General features: G+C 41.7%; 1 protein-coding gene across 9 annotated transcripts in view; it reads left to right on the top strand.

The window, feature by feature from the left end:
* The window catches only part of znf532 (zinc finger protein 532), a 123,359-nt gene that overhangs the window by 94,221 nt on the left and 10,477 nt on the right, over positions 1 to 18,661 (top strand). For 6 of the 9 annotated variants that reach the window (XM_033032842.1, XM_033032850.1, XM_033032814.1 and 3 more), the window contains one exon: positions 646 to 758. In XM_033032842.1, the coding sequence (XP_032888733.1) occupies positions 646 to 758 (113 nt within the window). Of the gene's footprint in view, positions 1 to 645; positions 759 to 988; positions 1,040 to 1,189; positions 1,729 to 3,764; positions 3,837 to 18,661 lie in introns of those variants that run through there. The other 3 variants (XM_033032870.1, XM_033032859.1, XM_033032878.1) reach the window with 3 other exon arrangements.

The following is an 18,661-nucleotide window of genomic DNA, read 5'->3' as shown; positions in this document are numbered from 1 at the left end:
TCATGGCTGATCGTCCCCTGTCAATAACCCGTGCCTGCCTTCTCCCCATATCCCTTGACTCCACTAGTCCCTAGAGCTCTATCTAACTCTCTCTTAAATCCATCCAGTGATTTGGCCTCCACTGCCCTTTGTGGCAGGGAATTCCATAAATTCACAACTCTCTGGGTGAAAAAGTTTTTTCTCACCTCAGTCCTAAATGACCTCCCCTTTATTCTAGGACTGTGGCCCCTGGTTCTGGACTCGCCCAACATTGGGAAAAATTTTCCTGCATCTATCTTGTCCATTCCTTTTATAATTTTATGTTTCTGTAAGATACCCCCTCATCCTTCTAAACTCCAGTGAATGCAAGCCCATGTATACAAATGAGTATACACTCATAACCAGACCCTGAACTCTGTATGAATTAGTTTTTGCCCTTCCTTTTACTGTAATCCCTCTACAGATGTTAATTTGCTTCTTCTCGACACCCACCTCACTCACACTACTACAATGTTTTTTGCTGTTTCAGCTACCATTATTGTAAACGTATACTTGTTCCGTTGAATGCCCATTGAGAGCGGGTGCATTAAGCAAGAGATTTGTTTAGTCCTTACTATCAAATATAGTCCTTGCAGATGTTCTAATGGTGTGAATTTTTGTTAACAGCAAATGAAGAAGCATCCATGTCGTCAATGTGAGAAATCGTTTAGCTCCTCACACAGTCTGTGTCGACATAATCGCATCAAGCACAAAGGCATCCGGAAAGTCTACACATGCCGGTGAGTGAAGTGATATAGTGCCATGTTGTTTGTTGAAATTGATGTGTTTGTTGTCAATTGATTACTTCAGATACCAAATCTTGTTTGAGAGAAGGTTATCCCTTAACGATAGAAAAGCAACTAAAATAGAGTTGGGAATAGAATGGGAAGGAGAGCAAAAAGCAAAGCTACTGACCAGAATTTCTGTCATGGAAGTGAAGAACTCATGAATTACTGCCTCTTTTTCACAGGGGCAGGGGCGACGTCTGCAGAGGAGTTCCTTAAGTGAAAAGCCAATGGAGGTTTGAGTTAGTTTTATCCACTCTTCCGCACCAACTCCCATTCCCTCCCCCCACTGGATAAGCCAATTACAATGTCAGTTGAGCTTGACACTCAGCCAGATATAGCACTGGATGGTCAAAGACAGTTTTGTGCTTTATGTTTTCGATTAGGGATGATGGAGCATTGATGGAGCTTTTTCTGAGGGTGTGAATGAAGGAAAGACAATGTGGTGGTGGAGTTTGGGTGGGTGTTGAGAAGAAGCAAATCAACAGCTGTAGAGATCTTGCAGTGTAAGGAAGGGCTGGAGCTAATTAATACAGTCTGTGGTTTGATGAATTTAAGAGTTCTTCACTCATGGGTCTCGCTGTTCTATGCATTCAGTGGAAAATAACCAAAGCAGCTGCCAGGACGGATGAGTTATATGAAATATTTGAGAGAGCTCTATTGGTAATTGCTATCTTGGGTATGGATAGGGGTGGAAAGATTGATTTTAAATTAGTGCATTGAAAATGTAGGCATTAGATAGGAACAGTGACCTCAGAAATCCATTGACCTGGTAGATGAATATTTGATCCCTTCATTAGTTGAGATGTAATCAGGGCTGTGGAGTCGATACCCAAAGCACCCGACTCAAATCCAACTCCGACTTCTTGATTTCTTGTGTATCCAACTCTGACTCTGACTCTGAATCCTAGGTATCATAATTCTTATGGGCCTGTCACACTTAGGCGATGTTTTGGGGGACTACAGGTGACTGCTGCAAAATTTTCAACATGTTGAACATTTTTCGGCAACAGTGGTGACAATTTTTGCTGTCGTAGGTTGTGGTAGGTTGTCGTAGGTACTGTCGCAGGTTGTCACCAGGTGTCATAGGTGAATTCCATTAAAACTAGTCCCTGGCAGTCGCCTAAAGGTTCGACTAGTGGGATAGGCCCATAAATCTGCTATGATGACATTACACAAGATGACATTTTCATAAGAACTACATAAATCATCAGGCTACCTTTTAAACCCATATCCTTAAAGGTTTGAGTCTAATGGTTGTAGCTATGCTATTGTGACTTTTTTTCAATTGTTTTTTTTTCTTGAAATAAAAGCATAATTCATTATGCTAAAAGAAAAAAAATTACATATTGGACTATGACAAAATTAAAATTCCATTGAATTAAACAAAAATTATAAAAGCATTAGTCCAAAATTTATTAAACTAAGGCCACAGCTATGAGCTAAATGGCTAAATCATGACAAAAAAAATATTCTCAAGTGCAATAGAAATTAAAACTTGGTAACATTTTACATAGTGTCTGAAATTTATGTTGAGGTCGGTGTCGGAGTCGGGACTTTTTTACTGACTCCGACTCCAACTCCAGCAGCACCAAAATTGCTCCAACTCCAACTCCGACTCGACGACTCCAACTCCAGCAGCACCAAAATTGCTCCAACTCCAACTCCGACTCGACGACTCCAACTCCGACTCCACAGCCCTGGAGGTAATGCCAGTTGATGTGGCAGGCTTAAGCAAAGTGAATCCTGAGAGTGTTTTGGTTGATGGTAATTTGGTGAACATAGTATTGAATCCTTTAAATCCGGGATAGTTAACTGCTTAAAGATAAATTATAATTACCCCCCTCAAAGCCCAGGTGAGGGAAGAACTATCTGTGAAAATTGCTCAATTTTGGGTTGAAGGTGGTAATTGTTGGAGATCTGATGAGTTCTGGGCAATTTTTTAAAAATGGAAATTAGATGCACTAATTTCTGATCTGCAAGTGTGCACTAAATTGATATTTCATTGAGATTTGGGGTTCCTGACAACAGTGCTAACTGATGGAAACTAACTTCCTCTAAGCAGGAGATGAACATTGGTTCAGTGCTGTCTACTCATTCTTCTAAAAGTTCTCTTGTGTATTTTTCACTAAATGCACATTGCATTGGCAGTTGTGCTTCATAGAAAATCTGGAGCAGGTTGGTATTAAGGAGGAGGAAGCATTAGATGTTATGAGACAGAATACAAAAAACATTTGCATTGGAATTTTTACGAACTCATTTGGATCAGTTATACTATTGAGCTTTTTAAGCACCATTTTTTCACCCAAATACCTTGTTTCCTTTCGAAACTGTTCCAATGCTATTTAAAATTCCTTGCGTATTGGAGTACTAAAGCACTCCCAGTTAATACTGAAAGGTTAAAATCCCCATTACTATAATGTTATTGCTCTTGCACCATTTTTCTTTCCAGAGGGATAAAATACTGCCAATGGATGCAAATTTTAGAAATGGAGTACAATGTGCAGCCACTGCTAAATGTTCACATTTATTTAGTTGGTTATAAATGTTTTGCCCCCTCAAACCACCGCTTGCAGTGGAGCAGGTCAAAGGTTGGAGCTTTATTGAACCCAATAAGATCAGTTCAGGTTTAGTTTGGGTTCAGTTCAGGTGCAGGTTTTAGGTAGTTTCAATACGTTTTACATAATATAAAATCTAGTATAAAATATGAGCATCTACCAAGTTGTAAGTGTTTGAAGTTGATTGGCAGTATTTTATTTACAGACTGCAAGACATCACAAGATTACATGAGCAAAGCTATATTTAGATCATGTTCTGCAAATAACTCCTGTCCTTGGGCTAACAGAAATTGGAGTGACTGCATATACTGTTATGATGATTTATCAATAAATAGAAAGAAGCAAGGTCGATGTTTAGCATCTTTAAATATTCTTTTATACTTATCTTTGAGTTTCCTTGTAGTTGAATCCCTATAACACCATAAAGATATTCAGGAAATACAAGGAACTGCAGGTGCTGGTTTATACAAAAAAAAAGACAAAGTGCTGGAGTTACTCAGCGGATCACACAGCATTTCTGAAGAACATGGATAGGTGACGGTTCGAGTTGGGACCCTTCTTCAGACTGATTGTGATGGGGGGGGGGGGAGGCTGGAAAAGGGCAGGACTAACCCTGGCGAATGATAGGTGGATACAGGTGAGGGGAGGTTTTGATTGGTAGATGGTTAGTCAAAGGCCGAGATGAAAAGACAAAAAATGCAGGATAAGGATAGAAGAGGTGTGAATTGTGAAGCCAGAGGAAGGAATGTATGTGGAGTTAGTCCTGCCCCCACCTCTCTGCCTGCTTTTTCACCAGCCCCCACCACAATCAGTCTGAAGAAGGGTCCCGTCCCAAAACGTCATTCATCTTTATTCTCCATTAAGATATTCACTTTATTTTGTATTAGACAGGAAACTTTGTTAAATTTCAAGGACATATCTTTTGCATTACATTGTTAATTTAGAGGAAACTATCCTGCATATCCCATTTAAGCCATCTATAATGGTTGTACATTTCAATGTATGGTTGTCCAAATATATAAAATCCCTTTAATTTTAGACAGTTCAAATTCTGCCAAAAAGGTGTGCATTTTTAATAATTGATTCTTCAATTGCATAGGCATCATTATGAACTCACATTTTGTGTTGTGGCCTTTTGGTTTTCTCTGTTACTTGCTGTTTACTAATTACTACTTCATAGTAGCCAGCTGTGGATCATGATTGGCTACTTAAATGCAACTGCTCTATCCATTTTTAAATCGCTGCCATCATCTTTATTTACCAAGATATCAAGCCTATGTCAATTAGTAATAAATGCTCTTAAATGTTTTCTTGCGCTTACCCATTATTGGCAAGCAGCCGGTCAAATAATTACAAAACAGTCCTGATGAAATTCTAGTTGTATGCTAATATTGCCTGTGAAGAAAAATAAACAGTGGGGAGGATGGCAAACACATAGCTTAAAAGTAAGAAAGAAGTGAATAATAAAAACAGTAAGCATAATGAACAGGTTTGAGGCGGGTTTAAGTGCGCAAAGTGCCATGAATACATTTTGTGGACAAAGGGCACTGAGATAACATTGACAAGGGGAACATGTAATAGGATTAATGGAGACGTGTTTTATTCTGGGCAGGACTGTGAAGACCTACAGTGCTCTCCATAATGTTTGGGACAAAGACCCATCATTTATTTATTTGCCTCGGTACTCCACAATTTGAGATTTGTAATAGAAAAAATCACATATGTGTTAAGTGCACATTGTCAGATTTTAATAAAGGCCATTTTTATACATGTAGAAATTACAGAAGTGTTTATACATAGCCCCTCCATTTCAGGGCACCATAAGGTTTGGGACACAGAAATGTCAATGTAAATGAAAGTAGTCATGTTTAGTATATTATTACATATCCTTTGCAAGCAATGACGGCTTGAAGTCTGCAATTCATGGACATCACCAGTTGCTGGGTGTCTTCTCTGGTAATGCTCTGCCAGGCCTGTAATTCAGCCATCTTTAGCTTGTGCTTGTATTGGGGGCTAGTCCCCTTCCGTTTTCTCTTCAGCATATAAAATAAATGCTCAATTAGGTTCAGATTGGGTGATTGACTTGGCCACTCAAGAATTGAACATTTTTTAACATTGTAAAACTCCTTTGTTGCTTTTGCAGTATGTTTGGGAACATTGTCTTGCTGTAGAATGAACCGCCGGCCAATGAGTTTTGAGGCATTTGTTTGAACTTGACCAGATAGGATGTGTCTGTACACTTCAGAATTCATTATGCTACTACCATCAGCAGTTGTATCATCAATGAAGATAAGTGAGCCAGTTCCTTCAGCAGCCATACATGCCCAGGCCATAACACCCCCACCACCGTGTTTCACAGATGAGGTGGTATGCTTTGGATCTTGGGCAGTTCCTTCTCTCCTCCATACTTTGCTCTTGCCATCATTCTGATATAAGTTAATCTTCATCACATCTATCCACAAGACCTTTTTCGAGAACTGTGGTTGCTCTTTTAAGTACTTCTTGGTAATCTGTAACCTGGCCATCCTATTTTTGCGGCTAACCAGTGGTTTGCATCTTGCAGTGTAGCCTCTGTATTTCAGTTCATGAAGTCTTCTGCAGACATTGGTCAATGACAGATCCACACCTGACTCCTGAAGTGTGTTTCTGATCTGTCGAACAGGTGTTTGGGGATTTTTCTTTATTATGGAGAGAATTCTTCTGTCATCAGCTGTGGAGGGCTTCCTTGGCCTGCCAGTCCCTTTGCGATTAGTAAGCTCACCAGTGCACTCTTTCTTCTTAATGATGTTCCAAACAGTTGATTTTGGTAAGCCTCAGGTTTGGCTGATGTCTCTAACAGTTTTATTATTGTTTCTCATTTTCATAATGGCTTCTTTGACTTTCATTGGCACAACTTTGGTCCTCATGTTGAGAAACAGCAATCAAAGTTTCCAAAGGTGATGGAAAGACTGGAGGAAAGACTATGTGCTGAGTGTTCTCTTATACCTGCATTAATGAGGCAATTAAACACACCTGAGCAATTACAAACACCTGTGAAGCCATGTGGCCCAAACATTATGGTGCCCTGAAATGGGGGGACTATCTATAAAAACAGCTGTAATTTCTACATGGTGAAACAAAAATGTATAAAAATTGCCTTTAATAAAATCTGACAATGTGCACATTAACCACATGATATTTTTTTCTATTACAAATCTCAAATTGTGGAGTACAGAGGCAAATAAATAAACGATGGGTCTTTATCCCAAACATTATGGAGGGCACTGTAAATGGTAGCAAAGGTAAGATTGCTATAGCACTAGAATGATGATTTTGGAAAATCATGATTAATCACCAATAATGATTTGATGCTTGAGCCATCTGAACTTAACCGGTATTATTTTTGCTGCTTTCATTAGTGGCCCTGAATGCTGCATTAGAACATCTATATTTCCTCTCTTCATTCCCAGTCAATACTGCTGATTTAGATTTGAAAGGAAGATATCTACGTCAATAAATTCCAGCTCCCTAGAAGGAATCCTGATACTTACTGACAATCATGACAAGAAATGCTAGCAGCTCTCTTTGGAACTGCTGGTGTTCACCGGAAAGATACGAGCCCATGTAATTAAAGGACTAACTTGGAGACATAAGGTAATTAGGATTGAAATAAAATTCCAAAATGAGACAGATCTCTACGCATAAGTTGAGCAATTACAATTTTAGTTTCCACTGACAACAAGTTCACAACACAATCGTTACGCACGTTTTCAACATAAATCAATAATTTCACACATTTATTTTTCAATTTGCAGCCAAAGGTTTCATAGCAATGTCATATTATGGCCTTAAAGTATTTGTATCGTCTGCTGCTACAGTAATCTATTATTTAAATCTTTCACCTGTCTTATATGGTTGCTGTTTATTGACACTTTCTGTCATAGAAACAGAAAAATAGGTTCAGTAGGCAAGCACCGCCGTTCAATATGATCATGGCTGATCGTCTAAAATCAGTACCCGTTCCTGCTTTTCCCCATATCCCTTGATTCCTTTAGCCCTAAGAGCTAAATCTAACTCTCTCTTGAAAACACCCAGTGGATAAGCCTCCACAGCCTTCTGTGTCAGAGAATTCCACAGATTCACAACTCTGGGTGAAAAAACTTTTCCTCATCTCAATCCTAAATGGCCTACCTCTTATTCTTAAACTGTGACCCCTGGTTCTGGATTCGCCCAACATTGGAAACATTTTTCCTGCATCTAGCCTGTCCAATCCGTTAAGAATTGTATATGTTTCTATAAGATACCCTCTCGTCCTTTTGAGTTCCAGTGAATACAAGCCCAGCTGCTCCATTCTTTCATCATATGTCAGCCCCGCCATCCCAGGAATTAACCTGGTGAAGCTGAGCTGCACTCTCTCAATAGCAATAATGTCCTTCCTCACATTAGGAGACCAAAACTGCACACAATACACCAGGTGTGGTCTCACCAGAGCCCTATACAACAGGAAGCAAAAACAGAGGCAGATAACTATCTAAATGGCATCAAGTTGGGAAAAGGGGAAGTACAACAGGATCCGGGGGTCCTTGTTCATCAGTCTATGAAAGTAAGCATGCAGGTACAGCAGGCAGTGAAGAAAGCGAATGGCATGTTGGCCTTTATAACAAGAGGAATCAAATATAGGAGCAAAGAGGTCCTTCTGCAGTTGTACAGAGCCCTAGTGAGACCACACCTGGAGGATTGTGTGCAGTTTTGGTCCCCTAATTTGAGGAAGGACATTCTTGCTATTGAGGGAGCGCAGCGTAGGTGTACAAGGTTAATTCCCGGGACTGTCATATGCTGAGAGAATGGAGCAGCTGGGCGTGTACATTCTGGAGTTTAGAAGGATGAGAGGGGATCTCATTGAAACATATAAGATTGTTAAGGGTTTGGACATGCTAGAGACAGGAAACATGTTCGCGATGTTGGGGGAGTCCAGAACCAGGGGCCACAGTTTAAGAATAAGGAGTAAGCCATTTAGAATGGAGACGAGGAAACACTTTTTCTCAAAGAGAGTGGTGAGTCTGTGGGAGGCAGGTTCTCTGGATGCTTTCAAGAGAGAGCTAGATAGGGCTCTTAAAAATAGCGGAGTCAGGGGATATGGGGAGAAGGCAGGAACGGGGTACTGATTGGGGATGATCAGCCATGATCACATTAAATGGAGGTGCTGGCACCTATTGTCTATTGTCTATTGCAGTAGGACCTCCTTGCTCCTAAACTCAAATCTACTTGCAATGAAGGCCAACATGCCATTAGCTTTCTTCACTGCCTGCTGTACCTGAATGCTTATTTTCAGTGACTGATGTACAAGCACACCCAGGTCTCATTGCACCTCCACTTTTCCTGATCTGACACCATTCAGATAATAATCTGCCTTTTTCTTCTTGCCACCAAAGTGGATAACCTCACATTTATCCACATTATACTGCATCTGCCATGCATCTGTCCACTCACCCAACCTATCCAAGTCATCCTGCAGCCTCATAGCATTCTCATCGCATCTCACACTGCCACCCACCTTTGAGTCATCTGCAAACTTGGAGATGTCACATTTAATTTACTGGTCTAAATCGTTAATATGTATTGTAAATAACGGGTCCCAGCACCGAGCCTTGCAGCACCCCTGATGCTTCCGAGCCTTGCGGCACCCCTATCCTTCCTGATGTTCCTTAACTACTTCCCTTTGTCCTAGACTCCCCTTCGAGTGGATATGTTTTCTTATAGTTCTGTCTGCTATGTTAGTTCTCTGGGGGGAATAAAATCTTTTCATAGAGTCATAGAGTGATTCAGTGTAGAAACAGGCCCTTCGGCCCAACTTGCCCACACCGGCCAACGTGTCCCAGCTACACTAGTCCCACCTGCTTGCACTTGGTCTACATTCCTCCAAGCCTGTTCTATCCATGTACCTGTCTAACTGTTTCTTAAACGTTGGGATAGTCCCAGCCTCAACTAGCTCCTCTGGCAGCTTGTTCCATACACCCGCCACCCTTTGTGTGAAAAAGTTACCCCTCAGATGCCTATCTTTTCCCTTCACCTTGAACCTGTGTCCTCTGGTCCTCAATTCCCCTACTCTGGGCAAGAGACACTGTGCATCTACCCAATCTATTCCTCTCATAATCTGATACTTGAATTGTACATGAATTTTGTACTTGAATTTGTTCTTGAATATCATATTCATAAGGATTCATTTATTTTAAAAAGTGTTAATACCAGTATTTTTAATGCTACAATAGACATTGTGTACAAAGAAAAATAAAATAATCTGTTTCCCTAATTGTTTGGTTGCATTCTTAAATGTATGCAAGTAATAAAAGTCTATTTATTTTTCTCATGGACTATTGAAAACCATACTGTTCATAGCAAAACCTCATATAGTTTTGTATCCCGCTGCTTGATTTTATGTTAATCCTATGTTATAAAGCATTAATTTTTTAAAGCATTAATTTCTCATACCTCTAGTCTTGCCAGATCTTCTCAAATCAATATTGCAACTTCTACATGGTTTAGCATCCATTCAAATTGGTACTCTGTTCATAAAGGTTTTTTTTTCTGGTTTGCTGCCAGTGACTAGTGGAGTTCCGCAGGGGTCGGTGCTGGGGCTGCTACTCTTCACATTGTATATTGATGATTTGGATGAAGGGATTGAAGGCTTTGTGGCCAAATTTACAGATCATACAAAAATAGGTGGAGGGGCTGGTAGTACAGAGAAAGCAGAGACTTTGCAGAAGAACTTGGACAGGTTGGTAGAGTGGGCAGAGAAGTGGCTGATGGAATATAGTGTAACAAAATGTGGAGTCATGGATTTTGGTAGTAGGAGTAAAGGCGTAGACCATTTTCCAAATGGAGAGAGAATCCAGAAATCGGCAGTGCAAAGAGATTTTGACCTGCTGGTGCAGGATTCCCAAAAAAGTTAATTTGCAAGTCGAATTGGAAGTAAAGAAGGCAAGCGCAATGCTATCATTTATTTTAAGGGGGCTCGAATACAAAAACAAGGATGTAATGCTGAGGGTCTTTAAGGCGCTGGTCAGGCAGCATTTGGAGTATTGTGAGCAATTTGGGGCACCATATCTGAGGAGGGTCCAGAGGCGGTTTACAAGAATGATCCCAGGAATGAGTGGATTAACATATGATGAACCTTTGACAGCACTGGGCCTGTACCCACTGGAGGTTAGAAGAACGAGGGGGGGACCTCATTGAAACGTAGCGAATAGTGAAAGGCTTGGATAGAGTGGCTGTGGAGAGGATGTTTCCACTAGTGGGAGAGTCTAGGATTAGAGATCATAGCCTCAGAATTAAAGGACGTTCCTTTAGGAAACATAGAAACATAGAAACATAGAAAATAGGTGCAAGAGTAGGCCATTCGGCCCTTCGAGCCTGCACCGCCATTCGATATGATCATGGCTGATCATCCAACTCGGTATCCTGTACCTGCCTTCTCTCCATACGCCCTGATCCCTTTAGCCACAAGGGCCACATCTAACTCCCTCATAAATATATCGAATGAACTGGTCTCAACTACCTTCTGTGGCAGAGAATTCCAGAGATTCACCACTCTCTGTGTGAAAAATGTTTTCCTCATCTCGGTCCAAAATATATTCCCCTTATCTTTAAACTGTGACCCCTTGTTCTGGACTTCCCCAACATCGGGAACAATCTTCCTGCATCTAGCCTGTCCAACACCTTAAGAATGTTTTAAGTTTCTATAAAATCCCCCTCAATCTTCTAAATTCTAGCGAGTACAAACCGAGTCTATCCAGTCTTTCTTCATATGAAAGTCCTGACATCCCAGGAATCAGTCTGGTGAACCTTCTCTGTACTCCCTCTATGGCAAGAATGTCCTTCCTCAGATTAGGAGACCAAAACTGTACGCAATACTCCAGGTGTGGTCTCACCAAGACCCTGTACAACTGCAGTAGAACCTCCCTGCTCCTATACTCAAATCCTTTTGCTATGAATGCTAACATACCATTCGCCTTCTTCACTGCCTGCTGCACCTGCATGCCTACTTTTAATGACTGGTGTACCATGACACCCAGGTCTCGTTGCATCTCCCCCTTTCCTAATCGGCCACCATTCAGATAATAGTCTACTTTCCTGTTTTTGCCACCAAAGTGGATAACCTCACATTAATCCACATTATACTGCATCTGCCATGCATTTGACAACTCACCCAGCCTATCCAAGTCACCTTGCAGCCTCCTAGCATCCTCCACACAGCTAACACTGCCCCCCAGCTTTGTGTCATCCGCAAATTTGGAGATGTTGCATTCAATTCCCTCGTCCAAATTATTAATATATATCGTAAATAACTGGGGTCCCAGCACTGAGCCTTGCGGTACCCCACTAGTCACTGCCTGCCATTGTGAAAAGGACCCGTTTACTCCTACTCTTTGCTTCCTGTCTGCCAGCCAGTTCTCTATCCACATCAATACTGAACCCCCAATACCGTGTGCTTTACGTTTGTATACTAATCTCTTATGTTGGACCTTGTCGAAAGCCTTCTGAAAGTCCAGATATAACACATCCACTGGTTCTCCCTTATCCACTCTATTAGTTACATCCTCGAAAAATTCTATAAGATTCGTCAGACATGATTTACCTTTAATAAATCCACGCTGACTTTGTCCAATGATTTCACCACTTTCCAAATGTGCTGCTATCCCACCCTTAATAACTGATTCTAGCAGTTTCCCCACTACCGACGTTAGACTAACTGGTCTGTAATTCCCCGTTTTCTCTCTCCCTCCCTTTTTCAAAAGTGGGGTTACATTAGCTACCCTCCAATCATCAGGAACTACTCCAGAATCTAAAGAGTTTTGAAAAATTATCATTAATACATCCACTATTTCTGGGGCTACTTCCTTATGTACTCTGGGATGCAGCCTATCTGGCCCTGGGGATTTATCGGCCTTTAATCCATTCAATTTACCTAACACCACTTCCCGGCTAACCTGGATTTCACTCAGTTCCTCCATCTCATTTGACCCCCGAACCCCTGCTATTTCCGGCAGATTATTAATGTCTTCCTTAGTGAATACAGAACCAAAGTAGTTATTCCAATGGTCTGCCATGTCCTTGTTCCCCATGATCAATTCACCTGTTTCTGACTGCAAGGGACCTACATTTGTTTTAACTAATCTTTTTCTCTTCACATATCTATAAAAGCTTTTGCAGTCACTTTTTATGTTCCCTGCCAGTTTTCTTTCATAATCTATTTTCCTTTTCCTAATTAAGCCCTTTGTCCTCCTCTGCTGGACTCTGAATTTCTCCCAGTCCTCTGGTAGGCTGCTTTTTCTGGCTAATTTGTACGCTTCATCTTTTGTTTTGATACTATCCCTGATTTCCCTTGTTATCCACGGATGCACTACCTTCCCTGATTATTTTTTTTGCCAAACTGGGATGAACAATTGTTGTACTTTATCCATGCAGTCTTTAAATGCCTTGCATTGCATATCCACCATCTACCCATTAAGAATCAATTGCCAGTCTATCTTGGCCAATTCACATCTCATACCCTCAAAGTTACCTTTCTTTAAGTTCAGGACCCTTGTTTCTGAATTAACAATGTCACTCTCCATCCTAATGAAGAACTCAACCATATTATGGTCACTCTTGCCCAAGGGGCCACGCACAACAAGACTGCTAACTAACCCTTCCTCATTACTCAATACCCAATCTAGAATAGCCTGCTCTCTCGTTGGTTCCTCTACATGTTGGTTTAGAAAACTATCCCGCATACATTCCAAGAAATCCTCTTCCTCAGCACCCTTGCCAATTTGATTCACCCAATCTATATGTAGATTGAAGTCACCCATTATAACAGTTTTACCTTTGTTGCACGCATTTCTAATTTCCTGTTTGATGCCATCCCCAACTCCTACTACTACTGTTAGGTGGCCGGTACACAACTCCCACTAGCGTTTTGTGCCCCTTAGTGTTTCGCAGCTCTATCCATATCGATTCCACATCCTCCAAGCTAATGTCCTTCCTTTCTATTGCGTTAATCTGCTCTCTAACCAGCAACGCTACCCCACCTCCTTTCCCTTTCTGTCTATCCCTCCTGAATATTGAATATCCCTGGATGTTCAGCTCCCAGCCTTGGTCACCCTGGAGCCATGTCTCCGTGATCCCAACTATATCATAGTCATTAATAGCTATCTGCACATTCAACTCATCCACCTTATTACGAATGCTCCTTGCATTGAGACACAAAGCCTTCAGGCTTGTTTTTACAACACTCTTACAATTACCCTTATACAATTATGTTGAAAAATGGCCCTTTTTGATTTTTGCCCTGGATTTGTCTGCCTGCCACTTTTACTTTTCACCTTGCTACCTATTGCTTCTACCCTCATTTTACACCCCTCTGTCTCTACGCTCACACATTTCAGAAACCCTTTCCCTTTAACTCCATCCTCAACAATCCCATTCGACACCCCACCCCCCTTATTCAGTTTAAAACCACCCGTGTAGCAGTGGCAAACCTGCCTGACAGAATGCTGGTTCCCCACCTGTTAAGATGCAATCCGTCCCTTTTGTACAATTCCCCCTTACTCCAAAACAGATCCCAGTGATCTAAGAATCTAAATCCCTGCCCCGTGCACCAGTTCCTCAGCCACACATTCAGGTCCTGTATCTCCCTGTTCCTGCTCTCGCCAGCACGAGGAACTGGAAGCAAACCGGAGATAACAACCCTGGAGGTCCTGCTTTTCAGCATTTTTCCGAGCTCTCTAAAGTCACGCTGCAGAATATTCATCCCCTTCTTTCCGACATCGTTGGTGCCGACATGCACTACCACTTCCGGCTGTTCACCTTCGCCCTTGAGGATTTTCTGCACTCTGTCCGTGACATCCTGGATCCTGGCACCAGGAAGGCAGCACACCATCCTCGAATCCCGTCTGTTGCCGCAGAAACCCCTGTCCGTACCTCTCACAATGGAGTCTCCCACTACAATGGCGTTGCCTGACTTTGGCCTTTTTGGTTTTGGCTCAACAGCCCTATTCGCATCGCAAGCCAGTCCGCCGCTCAGTGTATAAACGTCTCTGTCCCGACAACTTCTAAGAGGGTGAACCTGTTCACAAGAGGTATAACACACGGGGACATTTGCATTCCATGTTTCCCTCCCTTTCTCACTGTCTCCCACCTTCTCTCTTCCAGTACCTTAGGTGTAACAAACTTACTGTACGACTTGTCGAGGAACGACTCAGTTTCTCGGAAGGCGATGAGAAGAAATTTCTTTAGTCAAAGGGTGATGAATGTGTGGATTTCTTTGGCACAGGCTGTGGAGGCCAAGTCAATGGATATTTTGAAAGCAGCGATAGACAGATTCTTATGTGTAGGAAAGAACTGCAGATGCTGGCTTAAATCAAAGGTAGACACAAAATGCTGGAGTAACTCAGTGGGACAGGCAGTCTGAAGAAGGGTCTCGACCCGAAACGTCACCCATTCCTTCGCTCCATAGATAGATTCTTGATTAGTACGGGTGTCAGGGGATATTGGAAAAAGGCAGCAGAATGGGATTAGGAGGGATCAGATTGAAAGGCGGAGCAGACTTGATGGGCTGAATGGCTTAATTCTGCTCCTATCACATGACCTTAAAACAGAGAGGCACGGGTTCAGGCCACGATATCTAGGCCGATCATGATACTAAATTTAACTAACCACACGTGCTGCACATCATCACGGGACGACAGATGGCACAATGGGTTAAGTGTTCGGCTGGCGACCCGAAGGTAGTCGGTTCGAATCCCGCTTGGAGTGCATACTGTCGTTGTGTCCTTGGACAAGACACTTCACCCACCTTTGCCTGTGTGTGAATGTGTGTGAGTGATTGGTGGTGGTCGGAGGGGCCGTAGGCGCAGATTAGCAGCCACGTTTCCGTCAGTCTGCCCCAGGGCAGCTGTGGCTACAGAAGTAGCTCACCACCACCTGGTGTGACTGAGGAATGTATGAATAATGCGATGTAAAGCGCCTTGAGTATTCTAGAAAGGCGCTATATAAATCCCATCCATTATTATTATTATTTCTTTCCATTCCCTGCATGTTCATGTGCCTGCTTAAATGCCCCTCAGGTATGACTATCATGTCTGCCTCCACCACCCCTGCAGCAGTGCATTACAGGCCCCTCTCTAAACAAAAAAATGCCCCGCACATCTCCTTTAAACTATTCCCTTGTCACCTTAAATCTTTGCCCTCTAGTGCCTGTCTGCATTAATTCTATCCTTTCTGCTCCAATGCACCAGTATTTCAAATTATACTCTTAATCTTTCAAATCATTTGAAGGACAATTAGATACCAGTGCATGGTACACAATTTAAAGTAAAAATCCTGTATGGTTGGCCTTGCATTAATTGAGCTGCATAAATCATGACATGCTGGTAATTTAGTTTGTGCCACTCATGATCTGCTCCCTTTATATCGGTGCGACATAGGTCTACATATATTCATATTGACTGTCTTAATGAGGGCAAAGTCCTATCAATACTTGGGAAACAAAGGAATGCATGTTCCTGTTTATCAAGTGCTCAATATTCATTTTGTGGTTCTCAGTTACAATGCTTTTGAAGATTCCTTTCTAATATTTCATCCTTTTCAAATATGTTATTATTATGATATACCTTTTAATATAAAATATTAATGAAGAAATTACTATTAAGAGCCCACCCACTTCAAGATTGTAACTGTTTAAATAAACACTATCATTATTTTAAAATATTCAACACATACTTGGTTTTGCTATTTTTTAACATATAGTCTTTCTTTGCTCTTTGGAACTGCCTTTCCTTATTAATGTAATAAATGTTGCCAAGTTCCTGAATATTTATTTTTCCATTTTGTGAGACTGGTTAAAGATGGCTACATCTAAGGGAAAGCAAAACTCGATTCAGTGCTGTTTCATTTTTTTCTTGGGACCATGTAGTGCAGAACACATACAATTGAAGTCAATGCCGTGGATTTGTATGAAGCTATTTGTCAGAAATTTAGCCATAAGTTGAATTACCTGGAATTTGTTAATTTCTGCTTCTGTAACAGTTAATAAGCTCTCAAATATTGACAGGTTTAAAAAAAAAACCTTCAGATGGCATCATTACACGCATTTAGGAAAAGTATAACCTCTTCAAAACTCAGAGCGGAAAACAGAAGCATTGCTGCCCTCTAACTTCATAGACGTTTGTTGATAAAGACAGCAATCTCTCTAATTAGATTTGATGTCACCATCATCACAATTAATGCTGTTCACCTCTGGGTAAAGAAATGTTTTGTACTGAGAAAATGGAAATGGTATTGACATGGACAGAAGACGTACTAATTAGATGTGATGACATTTTCAGCAGAATAAAAGTTATATGTGTTGCACACTAATAAGTATTGGAACGGAAGGATAGGTCAGATGAATGTTTGGCTGAAGAGTTGGTGCAGGGGCCAGGGGTTCAGATTTTTGGACCATTCTTCTGAAGCAGAAGTGACTCGCACAAGAGGGATAGGTTATTGTGCCTGAATTGGAGAGGGACCAATATGTTTCAATTAGTGGGAGAGTCTAGGACTAGAGGTCATAGCCTCAGAATTAAAGGGCGTTCCTTTAGGAAGGAGATGAGGAGACATTTCTTTAGTCAGAGGGTGGATGTATCCGTGGAATTATTTGCCACAGCACGCAGTAGAGGCCAAGTCAGTAGATATTTTTGAGGTAGATAGATTCCTGATTAGTACAGGTGTCAGAGGTTATGAAGAGAAGGCAGGAGAATGAGGCTAGGAAGGAGAGATAGATTGAATGGCGGAGTAGACTTGATGGGCCGAATGGCCTCATTCTACTCCTATTCCTTATGACATATGCTAATGGGCAGATTTGCTGGTGCCACGAGGATTTAAAGTAGATGGAAGGAGGTTGGTATCAAAGGCAGTAGTGAGGCTGATGGAAGGCTGGAAGGTGACACAGATGTCAGTGACAGCAAGTTCAATATACAACTGTGATCGAAGAAAGTCTGCTTGATTAAAATCCATTTACTTCAATGCAAGAGGCCTGGCAGGTAAGGCGGATGAACTCGACAAGGTTTGGTACACGGAATTGGCTACTGTTGCCATTACAGAACATGGCTAAATAAGAGACAGGATTGGTAGCTCAGTGTTCCAGGATCCAGGTAGCACAGGTAGGATAGAGATAGAGGAAAGGGAAGAGTATTTGTATTTTTGATTAAGGAAAACATCGCAGTAGTGGTCCACGGTGAAATTAACAAGGGATTATTCCGTGAGTGTATGGGTGGAGCTGATGAATAAAATGGGGATAATAGACAATAGGTGCAAGAGTAGGACATTCGGCCCTTCGAGCCAGCACCGCCATTCAACGTGATAATGGCTGATCATCCCCAATCAGTACCCCGTCCCTGCCTTCTCCCCATATCCCCTGACTCCACTATCTTCAAGAGCCCTATCTAGCTCTCTTTTGAAAGTATCCAGAGAACCGGCCTCCCTTCGCCCTTTGAGGCAGAGAATTCCACAGACTCACAACTCTCTGTGTGAAAAAGTGTTTCCTCATCTCCGTTCTACATGGCTTACCCCTTATTCTTAAACTGTGAAAGGATGGTGGAGGTTTTTGGCATGCTGTGCCTCATCAGTCACGCATTGAGTATAAATGTTGGGATGTTACGTTACAGTTCAGTAAAACATTGAGAGGCCACACGGAATATAGTGTTCAGTTTTGATCACCCATGCTATAGGAAAGATGCTATTAAGCCAGAAAGAGAGCAGAAAAGACCGGGCTGTGGACTTAGAATAATGCCGCTAATAATGGCGGCGCCTGCATGTGTAATATATGCAAAAATGTCACTATGCAGTTGCATATGTGACAAATAAATCCCTATTGACTATTGAAGAATTACGGGCATGTTACCAGAACTCGGGTGCCTGAGTTATAGAGAGATGTTGTGTGTGACTTTATTCCTTGGGAGTTTAGGACACTGAGTGGTGATGTTATGTAGGCATATAAGACCATAAGGGACATAGATGGGGTGAATGCACTTTTGGGTGTGGGAATCGAGAACTAGAGGGCACAGGTTTAGGGTAGGAGTGGGAAGATTCAATGGGAAAACTTTTTACACAGAGGGTGACATGTGGATAGAGCAAATTGCCAGGAAGTAGTTGAGGCAGGTACAATAACAAACATAAAAGACATTGGGATAGGAAAGGTCCGAGGAACATTGGTCAATGTAGATAAATAGGGCTAGCTTAGATGGGCATCTTAGTCAGCATGGACCAGGCAAGGATAATTTCATTCTGGACACTTTAAAGCTT

This window comes from Amblyraja radiata, chromosome 1 (genome assembly GCF_010909765.2).
Source record: "Amblyraja radiata isolate CabotCenter1 chromosome 1, sAmbRad1.1.pri, whole genome shotgun sequence".
Lineage (NCBI taxonomy): Eukaryota > Metazoa > Chordata > Chondrichthyes > Rajiformes > Rajidae > Amblyraja > Amblyraja radiata.
The sequence above is the reverse complement of the archived record's forward strand: the minus strand, read 5'-3'. Positions and strand labels throughout refer to the sequence as shown.